Source organism: Schistocerca nitens, chromosome 6 (genome assembly GCF_023898315.1).
Source record: "Schistocerca nitens isolate TAMUIC-IGC-003100 chromosome 6, iqSchNite1.1, whole genome shotgun sequence".
In the NCBI taxonomy this organism is placed as follows: domain Eukaryota; kingdom Metazoa; phylum Arthropoda; class Insecta; order Orthoptera; family Acrididae; genus Schistocerca; species Schistocerca nitens.
This window is the reverse complement of record NC_064619.1, coordinates 110995519-111014344: the sequence shown is the minus strand read 5'-3', so window position 1 is coordinate 111014344 and position 18826 is coordinate 110995519. Positions and strand designations below refer to the sequence as shown.

At 45.2% G+C, this 18826-nt stretch overlaps 1 protein-coding gene across 1 annotated transcript in view; it reads left to right on the top strand.

Annotated features, from left to right (window-relative positions):
* The first annotated feature begins 14888 nt into the window (after positions 1 to 14888).
* Positions 14889 to 18826, top strand: part of LOC126263248 (odorant receptor 4-like) — an 82679-nt gene continuing 78741 nt past the window's right edge. The window contains exon 1 of the mRNA XM_049960332.1: positions 14889 to 15227. Coding sequence (XP_049816289.1) covers positions 14889 to 15227 — 339 coding nt within the window. The remainder of the gene's footprint in view (positions 15228 to 18826) is intronic.

Sequence of the window (18826 nt, the reverse complement as noted above, 5' to 3'; positions counted from 1 at the left end):
AGAATCCCTTCCTTAGTGGAAGGTCGTAAACAAAATGCAAAATAAACGCTTTATACAAACAGTACTCGCTGCTGCTGGTGCACTCGCTCTGGCTGTCACAAGACAAGTTTGTATGTTGAGTGCAACTGACAGAAAGTTATTTTGGCTCCTTTCCACAACCTAATCCTCTCTGTCCTGGCAGCCCAGGCAGTTTAGTTAGGACTTGTATCAAGCCCTACTCCTGAAGGTTTCGTTCGACAGCAGACGACTTCATAAAATGGTTCCAGTATATCGAGACAATGCATCAAAAAAGAATTACACGCAAGAAGTTTGAACGGATTCCAAACGTAGTATCGATGTCTGTGATGGAGGAAGCAACTGATTTCACAAGTGTTCTTCGTCAGATAGTGAGAGAGGAAGTTCAGAAGGCACTTGGATTGCACCGCGAGCAATAAACCGAGACGTTTGAAGAGGTCATAAGGGGAGAAGTAGAAAAGACATTCAACCCAATCTCTCGTCCTTCATTTCCTTTAAAAAAGGTGACGAAGTCGAGACCCAGGCGAAGTTAAGTCGCTGCTAGCTGCATGAGGAACCTTTTTGGGCACCAAGGAAAAATCACGTATGGAGGACCGAGGATTACCAACCAATATGTTTCCACTGCGGACGACCGGGACACATGGTGCGCTATTGGGAAAGGCGGCGAATATTTGATGACGACCGCGCCAGAAGACAGCAGACTGAACTTAGCCGACGCCAACTCCGGGACGACGAAGATGAACAAGAAGATGTGGGTGCAGGACGACGTAGGTCACCATTGCCGCAAGCTAGCCGCTGGAAAGGACGCTCCCCAACACGCCCATAAAAGTCTCCATCGCTGTTTAGAAGTTCCAGCCTATCACCTAGCCGCCAAAACCTGGAAAAATAAAGGGTGCAACCTTCCTTGGTGGCGAGGCCGCCAAAGAGAAAAATCCTCTGCCGTCGATCACTACAAAAATAATTGGAAACTACGTCGATATTCTCATGGGTGGTCGACTATGGAGTATCATATTCAGTCATTTCGGAGAAATACCGTCGCCAGTTGCAGAAAACCGTATTCGTCGACAGCAAAACACCTCCGCTGAAGGTGGCTAATGGGAAATAGGTAAAACGTACAGGAAGATGTACCATTCGTGTGGGTATAAATGGCCATACACAGTTCTTAGAATTCATCATCTTACAAGAGTGCAGTCACGACGCCATTCTCCGGTTGGACTTTTTGAAAGCTTCTCAGTCAATTATAGATTTCGGTCACTCGAAGATTATGCTAGACGAGATGAGATACTGTGGACAGGATGATTCGCATCCGAGTGTGTGGAGACTATGTGTGCTGGATGAAGTGATCATTACTGCAGTCAGCCCAGGAGAGGTAGCTGTCACGTGTCATGTCATGCATCAATCCATGGATCTTGTAGTGGAATGAAAGAGGAGCATACCACTGGAGAATAACTTGGTCATACCAGCCTCTGTCGTCTCGTTTAAGAACGGATTCGGCGACTTGTGGATAGTTAACTGTCGCCGAGAAAGACAGATCCTTCCAAGACGCATGTGAGTAGCAAACGCTGAGCCGTTAATTGCCGAACAGCTGAGCATCATAGAAATCTCCCACGCCGAGTCTGTAGGCGAAATTAGCGCTACCACAACGAGATAAGAGCTTCTAGGTCGACTATCACCAGATCTCACTAAGGAACAACAGAAGAAACTATTTTCCATTCTTCAAGAGTTCTTTGAATGCTCCAATCCACAAATGAAGAGCAAATTAGACAAACCGACGGTGAAGCACCGGATTAGCAATGGAGACCATCAACCAATATGCCAGAGAGCATACTGTGTGTCAGCAACGGAACGTCGAATAATGCGTGACGAGGTAGAGAAGATGATGGAGAATGACATCATTCAGCCTTCGCAGAGCCCATGGTCATCACCAGTGGTCCTCATCAGGAAGAAGGATGGCAGTTGGTGCTTCTGTGTTGATTACCGGAAGCTTAATAAGATAACTAAAAAGGACATTTACCATCTTCTACTAATTCACGATACACTAGATTGTCTGAAGTGGGCTAAGTGTTTCTCAACCATGGACATGTACTATGGATACTGGCAAATCGAAGTAGATGAGGCAGATCGTGAGAAGACTGCATTCACCACCTATGAGGGCCTGTATGAGTTTCACGTAATGCTATTTGGTTTGTGTAATGCACCACCAACTTTCGAACGGATGATGGATAGCCTTCTAAGGTACCTGAAGTGGACCATGTGTCTTTGTTATTTAGATTACATTATACTGTTCTCAGAGACATTTGATGAACATATAAAAAGACTGACGGCCGTTCTTAAGTGTCTCCAGTAAGGCGGACTGAAACTTAATCCAAGAAAGTATCTCTTTGGAGCAAATGAAATCAAAATACTAGGACACCTTGTGTCAAACGAACGTGTGCGGCCAGACCCAGAAAAGGTGAGATCTATAACGGAATTTCCTGTTCCAAAATGTATTAGACATGTGAGAAACTTCCTCGGATTATGTTATTTTTAGCGTCGTTTTATCAAAGTCTTGTGTTTCAAATACAGGCCACTGCAAGAGTGCAAGAGTTAATAAAAGCTGACGCTAAATTTATCTCAGGTGGTGCTCAACAAGATTCTTTCGAAGTACTGCAAAAAGCCCTGTGCTTGGTCTGTGTGATCAGAGAGCACCTACAGAACTACACACAGATGCCAGCGGTTGTGGGATCTGTGCTGTTCTGGTCCAAATTTTGGATGTAAAAGATCAGATTATAGCCTATGCTTCTAGGGCACTTACAAAAGCCGAGAGAAAGTACTCAACTACAGAAAGAGAATGTCTTGCTGTGGTCTGGGCCATGTGCAAATTTCGATAGTGTCTCTTTGGAAAGCCATTCACAGTTGTTACAGACCATCATTCACTTTGTTGTTGGACAGGTCTTAAGGGGCCCCGGAACGCCCTATACTTGCAATGTTAAAATAACGCTTATAAATTACATCTTTCCTCACAAAGTATTTGAGGTAGGAAGTTGAACTTTTTACAGTTTATTTATTGGAATATGGGCTACAACTTAACACAGTTTTAGTTCAGTTATTAAAGATGATCTTTTCTCAATTGTAATGAAAATTCACAACATTTTTTTGCAATTTTTTATTTATATATTCAAAAATATAGAGTTTTTTGGAAAAAGGCTGTGTTAAATTATGCAGAAGGTACTGTGTAACATTTACTGAAAGTTTGAAACAAATATGTTTGGAAGATCCTTAGAAAACATGTAATTAGTATGAGAAAATAAAAGTTTTGGGAATCGAGCGACAAAGATTGGATTAACTTTTTAGTGCATTCCAGGTTCATAGGATGGATTATCTTCATCCTCTGCAAACTCCTCCTCCAGCTTCCTCTTGTTCCTCCTCCTGTTTACTCTTGCTTGTATTTCTAGACTCTTTACAGCCCTGTCTGCAGCCCGAAGGCGTTCCTTGTCTAAAGCAAGCATCGCTCGTACCATGTTAGAACCTATCTTCATTCCCATATTTCTAAATACCTTGCACCTTACAATGTTGCCATCATTGAAAGTCGCAACAGCATCATACACACCAAAGTGAAGTGTTTCTATTCCAACAAATACAGTCTTGGGGATTCTCGACCATATAACACTATTTAAACTTTCATTGGGGTTTTGAGTTTTTCCGTGAATACACTTTTTCAACAGTTCAGGTGCTGCTAAGTCTCTGAAAATAGGTTTTATCACCTCCATTATTGCATGAGGCAGACTATGCTTATGAGTGTACACTTCACCAGTTAGCAATCCTTTGTTATATTTACACCAACTGTCTTCTTCTTTGGGACACAAGTTATGTTGGGGATTTTCATCGTCTTTATTGTTTACAGTAATAACACATACCTTTGGCTTTCCAACATTTCTCCTTTTCTTAAAAGCCTTCAGAGGATTTCTAATAACTTTACTTTTACTCGTTATTATACTTCAACAAAACAGAGACTCAAGAAACAGAATTAATTACAAATATTTTCGAGATAACGACAGAGTAAATAAACATGAAACAATCGACAATCACACCAGCGATATATATTGAACCATCACAGGTTAGCCACAACACATACTTTATCTCACATCACTAAAATGTACCTGATGAACACGGACGTTAATAATAACACCATTTGACAGCAGTTTAACAGCGCCACAGTGGGTCACGATCATGTAGAACACATTTCAAAAAAAAAAATTTAAAATAATTGTAGTCTTCAGAATTGAATAAATTATATATCTATTAAAAGGTAATAGTCTGCAGATTCAGAAAACGCAAAAAAGTAAAAATTGAACTTTTCATGATTTTGAGCCTTTCCGGAGCCCCTTAAGGATCCAACAGGACGACTCGCCAGGTGGGCACTATGTCAAGAGTGTGACATTACCGTAGTGGACAAAAGTGGAAGAAAACATCAAGATGCCCATTGTGTGTGCAATACCACCAAGACTTTGATGAACATAGTGACTGTCCCGCTGCACTACAGGATCTCTCTGCTGAGCAGAAGAAGGACACCAAGATTCTCAAATTATGCTTACCTTTAATCGGTCAGAGGATGTGAAAGGACAATTTAAGTTAGTTAATGGATTACTTTGCAAGAAAAACTTTGATCCGTTTGGAAAGAGGTGGCTATCAGTGATTCCTAAACACATGCGCTTAGATGTTTCACAGAAATTCCATGACACATCTGAGGCCGGATATTTAGTATTTATTAAGACGTAAGACAGAATCCACAAGAGATTTTTCTGGCCGAGTTGATTTAGGAGAGTCCGTCACTATGTGACACTGTCGAGAGTGCCAGAGGAGAAAGGCAGTTCCTCAGAAACCACCTGGCCGAGTTATACCAATTCCACCAGCCGAAACGCCTTTCCAGCGTGTTGGGATTGACCTCCTCAGACAATTTTCAACGTCTGTTAGTGGCAATAGATGGATTACTGTTTGCACTGGTTAACTGACACGCTATGCCATTACCAAAGCCGTGAAAACAGTGAAAGCATCCGAGGTAGCCAAATTCATCGTGGAAGACATTGTATTAAAACACGGTGCTCCAAGGTCATTAATTCCGGATCGAGCGAAAGTTTTTCAATCGATTCTTGGGACAGAGATAAATCGTCGGTGCCACAATACTCATCACATGACGACTGCCTACCATCCGCATATTAACGGGATTACTGAACGCCTTAATAAGACCTTGGCCGACGTGCTATCAATGTTCGTCAATGCTCAGCAGAGCAACTGGGATGAGGTCCTACTTTTCGCGACGTTTGATTACAACACCGCCAAACAAGACACCGCAGGATTTACGCCATTTTTCCTGGTGCACGGGCGTGAGGCGACTGCGACGATGGGCACTGTGTTTCCGTTACATCCTGATGACGTGGACGACGACTACATCGTCCAGGTGTTAACAAGAGCTGAGGAAGCTCGGCAGTTAGCTCGACTCCGAACGCTGCAGGCTCAAGAAAACGATTGCAATAGGTATGACGCGAACCACCGCCCTGTGGTCTACCAGCCTAGTGACCTCGTTGTGATTTTCAAACCTGTTCAGAAGGTTGGTCTCTCTGAGAAACTCCTCAGGCGCTACTTTGGATCTTATAAGGTTGTTACTTATGATGTTACTTATGAAGTTCAAGATTACTACCCTGACACAAGACGACGAATGATCAGGGATACGGTCCACGTTCTACGAATGAATTCCTATAAGGATCCTGCAACCCTGGGTAAATTAGAAGCTCTAGTGACAGGCAACAAGCGGAAAGGTGACGAAGAGCGTAGCGGCAAAAGAAGTTTCTATGCAGATAACCACCAGGGTGAGAGTCACTCATCGGAAGTCGGAGTATGCAAGGCCGATGACTCGTTTCCGGACAAGGGCGATATAACACCGAGATGCTGTTCTCTTAAGCAGGGATGATACAAGACGACGAAAGATCAGGGATACGGTCCACTTTCTACGAATGAATTCCTATAAGGATCCTGCAACCCTGGGTAAATTCGAAGCTCTAGTGACAGGCGACAAGCGGAAAGGTGACGAAGAGCGTAGCGGCAAAAGAAGTTTCTATGCAGATAACCTCCAGGGTGAGAGTCACTCATCTTAAGTCGTAGTATGCAAGGCCGATGACTCGTTCCCGGACAAGGGCGATATAACACCGAGATGCTGTTCTCTTAAACAGGGATGATACAAGACGACGAAAGATCAGGGATACGGTCCACGTTCTACGAATGAATTCCTATAAGGATCCTGCAACCCAGGGTAAATTCGAAGCTCTAGTGACAGGCAACAAGCGGGAAGGTGACGAAGAGCGTAGCGGCAAAAGAAGTTTCTATGCAGATAACCACCAGGGTGAGAGTCACTCATCGGAAGTCGGAGTATGCAAGGCCGATGACTCGTTCCCGGACAAGGACGATATAACAGCGAGATGCTGTTCTCTTAAGTAGGGATGATTAATGACAACGAAAGATCAGGGATACGGTCCACGTTCTACGAATGAATTCCTATAAGGATCCTGCAACCCTGGGTAAATTCGAAGCTCTAGTGACAGGCAACAAGCGGAAAGGTGATGAAGAGCGTAGCGGCAAAAGAAGTTTCTATGCAGATAACCGCCAGGGTGAGAGTCACTCATCTGAAGTCGGAGTATGCAAGGCCGATGACTCGTTCCCGCACAAGGTCGATATAAGTACGAGATGCTGTTGTCTTAAGCAGGGATGATACAAGATGACGAAAGGGCAGGGATAAGGTCCACGTTCTACGAATGAATTCCTATAAGTATCCTGCAACCCTGGGTAACTTCGAAGCTCTAGTGACAGGCAACAAGCGGAAAGGTGACGAAGAGCGTAGCGGCAAAAGAAGTTTATATGCAGATAACAACCAGGGTGAGAGTCACTCATCGGAAGTCGGAGTATGCAAGGCCGATGACTCGTTCCCGGACAAGGACGATATAACACCGAGATGCTGTTCTCTTAAGCAGGGATGATACAAGACAACGAAAGATCAGGGATACGGTCCACGTTCTACGATTGAATTCCTATAAGGATCCTGCAACCCTGGGTAAATTCGAAGCTCAAGTGACAGGGAACAAGCGGAAAGGTGACGAAGAGCGTAGCGGCAAAAGAAGTTTCTATGCAGATAACCGCCAGGGTGAGAGTCACTCATCGGAAGTCGGAGTATGGAAGGCCGATGACTCGTTCCCGGACAAGGGCGATATAACATCGAGATGCTGTTCTCTTAAGCAGGGATGATACAAGACGATGAAAGATCAGGGATACGGTCCACGTTCTACGAATGAATTCCTATAAGGATCCTGCAACCCTGGGTAAATTCGAAGCTCTAGTGACAGGCAACAAGCGTTAAGGTGACGAAGAGCGTAGCGGCAAAAGAAGTTTCTATGCAGATAACCGCCAGGGTGAGAGTCACTCATCGGAAGTCGGAGTATGCAAGGCCGATGACTCGTTCCCGGACAAGGGCGATATAACACCGAGATGCTGTTCTCTTAAGCAGGGATGATACAAGACGACGAAAGATCACGGATACGGTCCACGTTCTACGAATGAATTCCTATAAGGATCCTGCAACCCTGGGTAAATTCGAAGCTCTAGTGACAGGCAACAAGCGGAAAGGTGACGAAGAGCGTAGCGGCAAAAGAAGTTTCTATGCAGATAACCGCCAGGTTGGGAGTCACTCATCGGAAGTCGGAGTATGCAAGGCCGATGACTCGTTCCCGGACAAGGGCGATATAACACCGAGATGCTGTTCTCTTAAGCAGGGATGATACAAGACGACGAAAGATCAGGGATACGGTCCACGTTCTACGAATGAATTCCTATAAGGATCCTGCAACCCTGGGTAAATTCGAAGCTCTAGTGACAGGCGACAAGCGGAAAGGTGACGAAGAGCGTAGCGGCAAAAGAAGTTTCTATGCAGATAACCTCCAGGTTGAGAGTCACTCATCTTAAGTCGTAGTATGCAAGGCCGATGACTCGTTCCCGGACAAGGGCGATATAACACCGAGATGCTGTTCTCTTAAACAGGGATGATACAAGACGACGAAAGATCAGGGATACGGTCCACGTTCTACGAATGAATTCCTATAAGGATCCTGCAACCCTGGGTAAATTCGAAGCTCTAGTGACAGGCAACAAGCGGAAAGGTGACGAAGAGTGTAGCGGCAAACGAAGTTTCTATGCAGATAACCTCCATGGTGAGAGTCCCTCATCGGAAGTCGGAGTATGCAAGGCCGATGACTCGTTCCCGGACAAGGGCGATATAACACCGAGATGCTGTTCTCTTAAGCAGGGATGATACAAGACGACGAAAGATCAGGGATACGGTCCACGTTCTACGAATGAATTCCTATAAGGATCCTGCAACCCTGGGCAAATTCGAAGCTCTAGTGACAGGCAACAAGCGGAAAGGTGACGAAGAGCGTAGCGGCAAAAGAAGTTTCTATGCAGATAACCGCCAGGGTGAGAGTCACTCATCGGGAGTCGGAGCATGCGAGGCAGATGACTCGTACCCGGACAAGGACGATGTAACACCGAGATGCTTTTCTCTTAAGCAGGGAGCAATGTTGCAGGAGAAAATGAGCAGTACCGTGGTGTAGTGGCAATGATACCAACTGTGGAATGGTGGGTCGTGAGTTCAAGCCTCACATGAAATACAAAATTTTAATTCATATATTCGTTTCGAGTACATTCTACAAGTATCCGCAACTGTCAAGATTCATTGTACTCGATTGTTGTGCTCGGAGGCAGTTCGCTCCGAACTCTTGTATGTGCAGGTGCATATATATTTATGTTAGAGAAGGTTTATTCCGCACTTGCACATACAAGAGCTCGGAACAACCTGCCTCCGGCCAGCACACACACACACACACGCACACACACACACACACACACACACACACACACACACACACACACACATATATATATATATATATATATATATATATATATATATATATATATATGTGTGTGTGTGTGTGTGTGTGTGTGTGTGTGTGTGTGTGTTCTGACCGGAGGCAGTTTGCTCCGAGCTCTTGTATGTGCAAGTGCTAAATAAACCTTCGTTCAGTGAAGTTAGTGTTTGTCATTCATCTAATTACACCTACTTCTACGTGACAAAAATATCTCTTTTCTGCGCCGCATCCTGTGGAAATTTTTGTGACTACAGTATAGTATTAGCCATGTGTTGCTTCTGTGTTTATCACAACGTCATTTCTATTTTTGTTAAGACTGATATTCTACGTGTAATGTAATGTTTCCTCAGTTACTTACGTACTTCTTTTATCAAGCTGTTTTTTTTTTTTTTGTTTGATGTGTTATGACCATTTTCTCTTGGTGTTTTCGGTGTCACTTTCAGTTCTTGCATGTGCTTGATTTAGTACAGGGAGTTGTGGTAAGACTGTATGGTATGTACGTGAATTTTGAAACTTTCTAGGAAATGAAATACGCGAAGCAGTAGCAAATAAAGAAATCTTACTTATTCTGCGTCTGCAATATAACAGGAAAAATACATACTTATATTAGTGTGTATGTATAGGGTATATAATCTCGTACACAGAGTTACCGCATCTTTGAGCAACAGTTGCTCCAATCTGGAGGAGGAGGAGATTAGCTTTTAACGACCCGTCGACAACGATATCATTAGAGATGGAGCACCATCTCAGATTATTGAAGGATGGGGAACGAAATCGGCGGTGCCCTTTCTCAGGAACCATCCCGACATTTGCCTGAAGCGATTTAGGGAAATCACGGAAAACCTAATCTGGATGGCCGGACGCGTGTGTGAACCGTCGTCCTCCAGAATGCGAGTCCAGTGTGTTAACCACTGCGCCACCTCGGTCGGTGTTCCAATCTGGTTGGCCAACCAGTCGAACTGTGCTAGGATGACAGAAACGATCTAGGTCATGTTGGGCCCTATAGACGAGGTATTTAATGATTAATGATAACCACCGCATCTTGTAACAACTGTTGCTCTTACCTGGGTGGGCAACGAGTCGAACTGAGTTTGGATGAAAGAAATGATCTCGGTCATGTGGAGCACTACAGCCGATGTATTTTAACCGACAATAGTAACCACCTCAGCCGTATAATTATTCCACTGAGGTGGTTTTCATTAATCATTAAAATGACAGAAGTGCTTATGTCATTCGACGTTTCCTCAACTCCATGTCAGAGTTCGTCACTTGCACCGGCTGGAAAGTGGTGGTGAGAAAGTCTCTCTACAGCTCATGAGTAGACGTTTCCAAGTAGACATATAGGCTATCCGGAAGACTTGCTGCCGATGCTAACAGTCGAACACCTCTGTATCGAGACAGGGCAGTTAATCTTGGACAACATACGATCTACCGTTATCTTGTGGAAAGATAATGTCGCGGAGAAAGGAACACCTACTGGCCTCAACCATAAATGCGGCGACTGTTGTCTACGTTAACCAGACGTGAAAGTGATGTGTAGTCAGCGGCATCCCATATTCTTTCATGTGGTCCTGCTCCCAAATGAGGATGAAGCATGCGATCTGACAACGTCCATTCTCCTTGGAACTTCCACAGACAGTTACATCTATTGCGACGCTGTATCGGATCAGATTCTCGTCTGTAAGAACGACATTCTGCCTCTCCTGTGTCCATTGTCTTTGTTGCTCCCATCATAGTAGGTGCGCTTCGCGAGGCGAAAAGCCACAGCAATTGTCCCCCTCCTGATAAGCCACAGAACACCAAAAGTCGCCACGCTGCCAGTGATCATATCGTCTTTGTGTAAACGACGCCATTTCGTGACTCAGGGTACAGGTGGTGGACAAAAGTATGAAAACATGGGAAGAAACGGATGCTTGAACATGGATGCAGATGGTGGCAAGAACAACGGGCTGCGATGATGCATTTGATTGCGAGCGGCACACATATAATGTCACCTATATGTTGTGAGCGTCAGTAGTGGGCAGTGTTCTGTGTAGTTGTGAGTGACGTTGGAGCTAAGTGAATTCCAATGCCGACAAATTGTTGCCGCTCATTCCGTGGGTGCTTCTATAAGCAAAGTAGACGATGTGTTTGGTGTCTGAAGAGGCGCTCTGTTTAAGATATATGCCGTATACAAGGAAGGAGGAGAAAAATCATTCAATAAGTCACAACGGGGGAGAAAGTGTGTGTTCACTGTATTAAACATGGTTCAAAATGGTTGAAATGGCTCTGAGCACTATGGGGGTGAACGTCTGAGGTCATCAGTCCCCTAGACTTAGAATTACGTAAACCTAACTAACCTAAGGACTTCACACACTCCAATGCCCGAGGTAGGATTAGAACCTGCGACCGTAGCAGCAGCTCCGGACTGAAGTGGCTAGAACCGCTCGGCCACAACGGCCGGCATTAAACATGGGCTGTGGAGCAATGGAAGAAAGTAATTTTGTCGGATGAATCTTGTTTCACACTGTATACAACTTCTTGCAGATTTTACTTGGGAAGAGTGAAACACGGAGAGGGTTTAGTGATTATTTGAACAGCCATATCGTGGTGTTCCATTGTTACTCTTGGAGGTCGGATACTGTCAAGAATTATGTGAGCCTTTCGACTGATCAGAACCACTCCATGGTATAGTGGTTGTTACGCAATGGTAATGCTGTTCCAAGAAGCCAGGGCCCCTGTTCACATAGCTCGCATCGCCCAGGGAGGGTTTTTTGAACACAAGAATGAGTTTTCAGATTTTCTCTGCCCACCACAGCCACAGATCTCCGTATCATTGAGTCTTTGTTGTCTAGTCTGGAGTGAACGAGAAGTGATGGCTATCTACCTAGATTATCGTTACCTGTACTTTCCAATAACTTGCAGGAAGAATGGTATAAAAATAAGATTCCCTTGAAAACCATACAGGACGTGTATTACCAAATGGTTCAAATGGCTCTAAGGACTATGCGACTTAACATCTGAGGTCATCAGTCCCTAGAACTTAGAACTACTTAAACCTAACTAACCTAAGGACATCACACACATCCATGCCCGAGGCAGGATTCGAACCTGCGACCGTAGCAGTAGCGCGGTTCCGGACTGAAGACCCTAGAAACGCTCGCCACAGCGACCGGCCGTGTATTACCTATTCTGAAACGACTGAAAGCTGTTTTGAATGCCAGCGGTTATCCCAGACCGTATTAGGCATGGTAATTCGTTGTGTTTCTGGTGTTTCCATAATTCGGCCCCCTAATTCCCACTGTACGTGACGCGTCTGTAAGGTCCCGCACGGTGAAGGAAATCTGGCGCCCGTCGCACGGTGCCGTTGGAGCTCTGCAAGTCGTTGAGTTTGGCTCTCCTGAACAAATCTATTCCATATTCATGAGAGTCATGGGACGCTACTAATGTGAGCAACGATATCGTGAAGCGAGTACTTGTATTTTCCACAGCGCACCATCTTGCCATGTTCGATGTAAAATGGCAGAGAGTCCCTGGCCTTTGATGAGGCGGAACACGATCTTCTCACAGACAAGCAACATTCAAAGACGATTTCAGAATGAGGAACGCGGCTTGTAATACTTCGGCATATACGTACTGTTTATAGCTTTACTCATACGTACGTTATGCTTATGTGTTGGAATGCTAATTACTTGCTGATACTAAGGCATGCTGAAAAGTAATATCTCCAAATCTTTAGTTCTGTTGTCTATATCGCTTGAGCTATCACATCTCATGTAGACAGATCGGTCGGCTTACTCGCGTCACTGATGCAAGCTATAACCATCTACCGCTAGAGTCAGTGCTTGAGAAACAGCATGCTGTAGCCAAGATTCGAAATCAAAGAGTTCGTCCTCTCATGGAAAACTCTCTCTTTTAGCATGACAGTACCAGACCACACACGACTGCCGCATCTGACGCCTTTGAGTCACCCTAATCAGTCAGCCTCCATACAGCCCCAACATGGCCCAGTCCAATTTTCGGATGAGTACAAAGCTTAGTGATGAAACGACGCAAGCAAAGGTGAGACTATGGCTCCATCAACGAAGTCATACATTCTACAAAACAGAATCAACAAATTGGTATCTCGCTGGTTACAGTGTGTTCCTCGCCACAGTGACTATGTTGGGAAATAAGTATGTACACTTATGCTCATAAATTAAGGACAATTGCAGAATGTGCCACAAAAATGATTCAAATGGCTCTGAGCACTATGGGACTTAACATCTTAGGTCATCAGTCCCATAGAACTTAGAACTACTTAAACCTAACTAACCTAGGCACATCACACACATCCATGCCCGAGGCAGGATTCGAACCTGCGACCGTAGCAGTCACGCAGTTCCGGACTGAAGCGCCTAGAACCGCAAGGCCACCGCGGCCGGCCAATGTGCCACACAACGTGACACTACACAAAACGGGCGCTAATAGCATAGGCACATAGGGAACACACACGAAGCAGATCTGCATGTCCACGGTATTGGTGAGAAAACCGTCACGAAACACATGTGCTACAAAACCCCACTGTTTCGTGAGTATGTACCCCTATATCAATATGGGATTTGATCACCATGCATACGTACACAGGCCACACAACGGGTTGGCATACTCTGCATCAGGTGTTCGAGCAGGTGGGGTATAGACCCCCATTCTTGCACCAGCGCCTATCGGAGCTCCTGAAGTGTCCTCTCTACGAGAGCATCTCAGACGCGCTCGATGGGGTTTAGGTCTGGAGAACAGGCAGGCGACTCCATTCGCCTGATAGCTTCTGCTTCAAGGTACTCCTCCACAATAGCAGCTCGGTGGGGCCGTGCGTTGTTATCCATCAGAAGGAAGGTGGGACCCACTGCACCCCTGAAAAGACGGACATACTGGTGCAAAATGACGTCCCGATACACCTGACCTGTTGCAGTTCCTCTGTCAAAGACAAGCAGGGGTGTACGTGCACCGATCATAATCCCACCCCACACCATCGAACCACGACCTCCATACAGGTCCCTTTCAAGGACATTAAGTGGTTGGCATCTGGTTCCTGGTTCACGTCAGATGAAATCCCGGCGATAATCACTGTTCAGACTATACCTGGACTCGTCCGTGACCACTGTCCCAGTGACCATATACTGTGTTCTTGACACCAGTCTTTACGGACTCTCCCGTGACCAAGAGTCAGTGGAATGTACCTTGCAGGTTTCCGGGCGAATAAACCACGTCTGTTCAGACGTCTGTAGACTGTGTGTCTGGACAGAACTGTTCCAGTGGCTGCGGTAAGGTCCCGAGCGAGGCTACCTACAGTACTCCGTGGGCGTCTGCGGGCACTGATGGTGAGATATCGGTCTTCTTGTGGTATTGTACACTGTGGACGTTCCGTGCAGTAGCGCTTGGACACGTTTCCTGTCAGCTGGAATCGTTGCCATAATCTTGACATCACACTTAGTGGCACACGGAGGGCCCGTTCTACGACCTGCTGTGTTTGACCAGCCTCCAGTCGCCCTAGTATTCTATTCCACATAACGTCATCAATATGTGTTCTTTGAGCCATTTTCAACACACAGTCCCCATTAGGACGTCTAGAAACGTCTGCATACTTACTCGCTGCACCGTACTCTGACATGCACCTCTGCGTTTGTGGACTGCTGCCAGCGTCACCGTGCGACGACCGCAGGTCAGATGCACCGCATGGTCATACCCCAAGGTGATTTCAACCTGCAAACCACCCATAAGAGTGTTTTTTCGCCATGTATCAGCATTATCCTTAATTTATGAGCACTAGTGTAGACATGAAGAATAAGGATGATGGATGTTAATAAAATTTGATTTATTTATAAAACTTTAGGAGTTTCACTTAAGAAGTTCTGAGGCATTAACTACCAGCACGCCCTCGTAGGCACAGGTTGCGTTTGTCGCATGCCGCGTTCAGGAATCTGCGGTTGGACGTCACGGCTTCTTTTCTCGCTCTCCGCGCAGCTGGTGCTGTCGACAGTGTGCCCGGGGCGCTACCGCAGTCTGGTGGCGCACGTGGTGCGCGACCTGCCCGACCACCTGAGCCACGATGGAGCGGGGCGCCGCCGCCTGGGGGCAGACTCCCGCACCGCCTACACGTTCACCATGGGCTTCGTCGTCTGCGGACACGTCACGGTCGCCTCCTGGTCCCTGCTGCCGCTGCTGCTTAAGCCCGTGGAGAAGCTTCGCCTGCCTCTCGTCGCCTGGACTCCGTTCGACTCCAGCTGCGGCCTCGGATTTCTGGTCAGTAATGTACACTCTGCAGTCAACATCTATATCTACATCCATACTCCGCAAGCCACCTGACGGCCTGTGGCGGAGGGTACCTTGAGTACCTCTATCGGTTCTCCCTTTCTCGTATTGTTCGTGGAATGAAAGATTGTCGGTATTCCTCTGTGTGGGCTCTAATCTCTCTGATTTTATCCTCAAGGTCTCTTCGCGAGATATACGTATGAGGGGGCATTATACTGCTTGACTCCTCGGTGAAGGTATGTTTTCGACACTTCAACAAAAGCCCGTACCGAGCTACTGAGCGTCTCTCTTGCACAGTCTTCCACTTGAGTTTATCATCTCCGTAACGCTTTCGAGATTACTAAATGATCCTGTAACGAAGCGTGCTGCTCTCCGTTAGATCTTCTCTATCTCTTCTATCAACACTATGTGGTACGGATCCCACACTGCTGAGCAGTATTCGAGCAGTGGGCGAACAAGCGTACTGTAACCTACTTCCTTTGTTTTCGGATTGCATTTCCTTAGGATTCTTCCAATGAGTCTCAGTCTGGCATCTGCTTTACCGACGATCAACTTTATATGATCATTCCATTTTAAATCACACCTAATGCGTACTCCCAGAGAAGTATTGGAATTAACTGCTTCCAGTAGCTGACCTCCTATATTGCAGCTAAATGATAAAGGATGTTTCTATGTATTCGCAGCGCATTACACTTGTCTACATTGAGATTCAATTGCCATTCCCTGCACCATGCGTCAATTCATTGCAGATCCTGCTGCATTTCAGTACAATTTTCCATTGTTACAACCTCTCAATATACCACAGCATCATCCCCAAAAAGCCTCAGTGAACTTCCGATATCATCCACAAAGTCATTTATGTATATTGTGAATAGCAAGGGTCCTACGACGCTCCCCTGCGGCATACCTGAAATCACTCTTAATTCGGAAGACTTCTCTCCATTGAGAATGACATGCTGCGTTCCGTTATCTAGAAACTCTGCAATCCAACCACACAATTGCCCTGATAGTCCATATGTTCTTACTTTGTTCATTAAACGACTGTGGGGAACTGCATCGAACGCCTTGCGGAAGTCAAGAAACACGGCATCTACCTGGGAACCCGTGTCTATGGCCTTCTGAGTCTCGTGGACGAATAGCGCGAGCTGGGTTACACACGATCGTCTTTTTCGAAACCCATGCTGATTCCTACAGAGTAGATTTCTAGTCTCCAGAAAAGTCATTGTACTCGAACATGATACGTGTCCCAAAATTCTACAACTGATCGCCGTTAGAGATATAGGTCTATAGTTCTGCACATCTGTTCGACGCCCCTTCTTGAAAACGGGGATGACCTATGCCCTGTCCCAATCTTTTGGAACGCTACGCTCTTCTAGAGACCTACGGTACACCGCTGCAAGAATGGGGGCAAGTTCCTTCACGTACTCTGTGTAAAATCGAACAGCTATCCCATCAGGTCCAGCGGCCTTTCCTCTTTTGACCGATTTTAATTGTTGTTGTATCCCTCTGCCATCTATTTCGATATCTACGTCTGCGTTAGGGTCGCTTCAAACTTGTCCAGAAGTCGACTAAAAGCTTAGCTTGCCAGGTCGTTTTATGGCCACGCACTGTCCCCAGTGCGGTCTGATTGACTGCTAACATGTAAGTAGCCATAAAATTTTATTTGACAATTTCAGTGCAACAGTTCAAGTCTTATGTAAAAGGTTACACTAATGCCACACAAAATATATATTCAAATAATTTTAAAGTTTACCTTTACGAAAAAAGGCATTTAAACTGAAAACTAAACAAAATGAACATAACATTAGGTGCTAATGTTGTTGCTATGGAAACTCAAAACCCTGCACTCCAGATTTTACTTTCTGCTATACTTTTATTGTTCATTACACATGTAATAATAAAAACATAGAATTTACCGACAAAACATTTAAAAATTGAAAATTACGACAGTTATTTTTAAGTCTTTAATTCCCTTCTCTGAGGTTTTCTATGCACTCACTGGAAATTTTTTAAGGGATTTCAAGTCACATCTGCTTCTTGCAACAAATATAAGGTGCCTTTCTCTTCTTTTTTGGGTCACTGTAGGACCATGTTTTGCGTTTTTCCAACCGTTATATAAGGACTCCAACTCTTGGGTTTGCTACACCCAAAACATGATGAAGGATGCACGTAGCTCACGGGGTATGGAATAATTGTTGACTCTGTTTCATCTGTTGTGTCACTAAGGAGTTTACAAACTTCTTCAAAACCCAGGGCGCTTCACCTGAGTATTGCCTTGTAACAAAAATAACGCCATTGGCCATCTTTGGAAGAGGCTTGGACGAGCAGCCATATTTTTTTCGAGTTTCCGGTAGAACCTCTTTCTAAAGATTCAGTCTCCGCACATCTGTCTTTATCAATTTTGTCACTTGTGACATTCTAGGAATTCACAGTTGGTAAAGTAAATTCGTCTTGACTTTCTCACTGTTTATATACTGTATTACGTTCGTTTTCAATTTCGTTGTCACTATATGACCCAACTTCGCTTCCTGAAGTGCTATCAGACCATTTTAAAACAGTATCCTCAAAGCCAGGGTCCATCAACCATGAACAGTAGATGAAGATCTGGCTACTGAATCCATAGCGCAAAGTCAAGTTGCGGTCTTAGAGACTGCTAGCATCAAATGAGCAGTAATACTCTAGGTCCAAGAGGCTACTGGCAAACGAAACCACGGAACTTTTGGGAAAGAACAACTAGACAAACGCTGTAATCTCCTACTCCAACGTTACGTGTTAGCAACAGAGTAACAATAACCTCTGGCGGTCTGTGACACCGCACCTGGCACGTTATGGTTTAAACGGCGCTGGGTGTACGGTTGCCGGCTGACCACTTTCTTTATCAACACGGCTGCCGTGTAAACGGTGCGGTAGCTTGTGGCGAGAGAACACAGCAGACTCTTACGACGGTAGAACACTTCTTACACCTATTCCTCAAGTCTGGCGGTGAATTAAGCAAATGGACCAGACTAAATTACTTGTTTGGCTGGTGTTTTATATTGATCCCAGAAGACAAGAAAAAGAAATAGGACGTAGTAGGTTCAAGACTTGTACCAGGCGACAGGTCTATCCGACGGGAGGCCCTAGCCACATGACATTTCATTTTCATCCGCTAAACAAGAGAAGAGACGATGATGAGACATTTTTCACACTTAAAAAATGGTGATAAATTTTTCAGCTATAATCTGAGGCCAAAACGACGACGCATCACGAAGAAATGATCCGAATGGGATGAAAATCGGTAAATGTGATATACGTGTATGGACATGGTGTTGATTACAGTTTTTGAGGATAATGGATGATATTCAAGAGGAAGCGTTTCACAAATTGCGGATGTCAATGCGTTGGTCCAGCTCTGGCTCTTACGCAAGCAGTTATTCGGCTTGGCATTGATGAACAGAGTTGCTGGATGTTCTCCTCAGGGATATCATGCCAAATTCGATACACCTCGCGCCTTAGATAGTCAAAATACCGAGATGATTGGAGTGCCTGCCCATAATGCTCCAAATATTCTCTATTGGGGATACAGCGAGCTCGTTGGCCAAACCAGGATA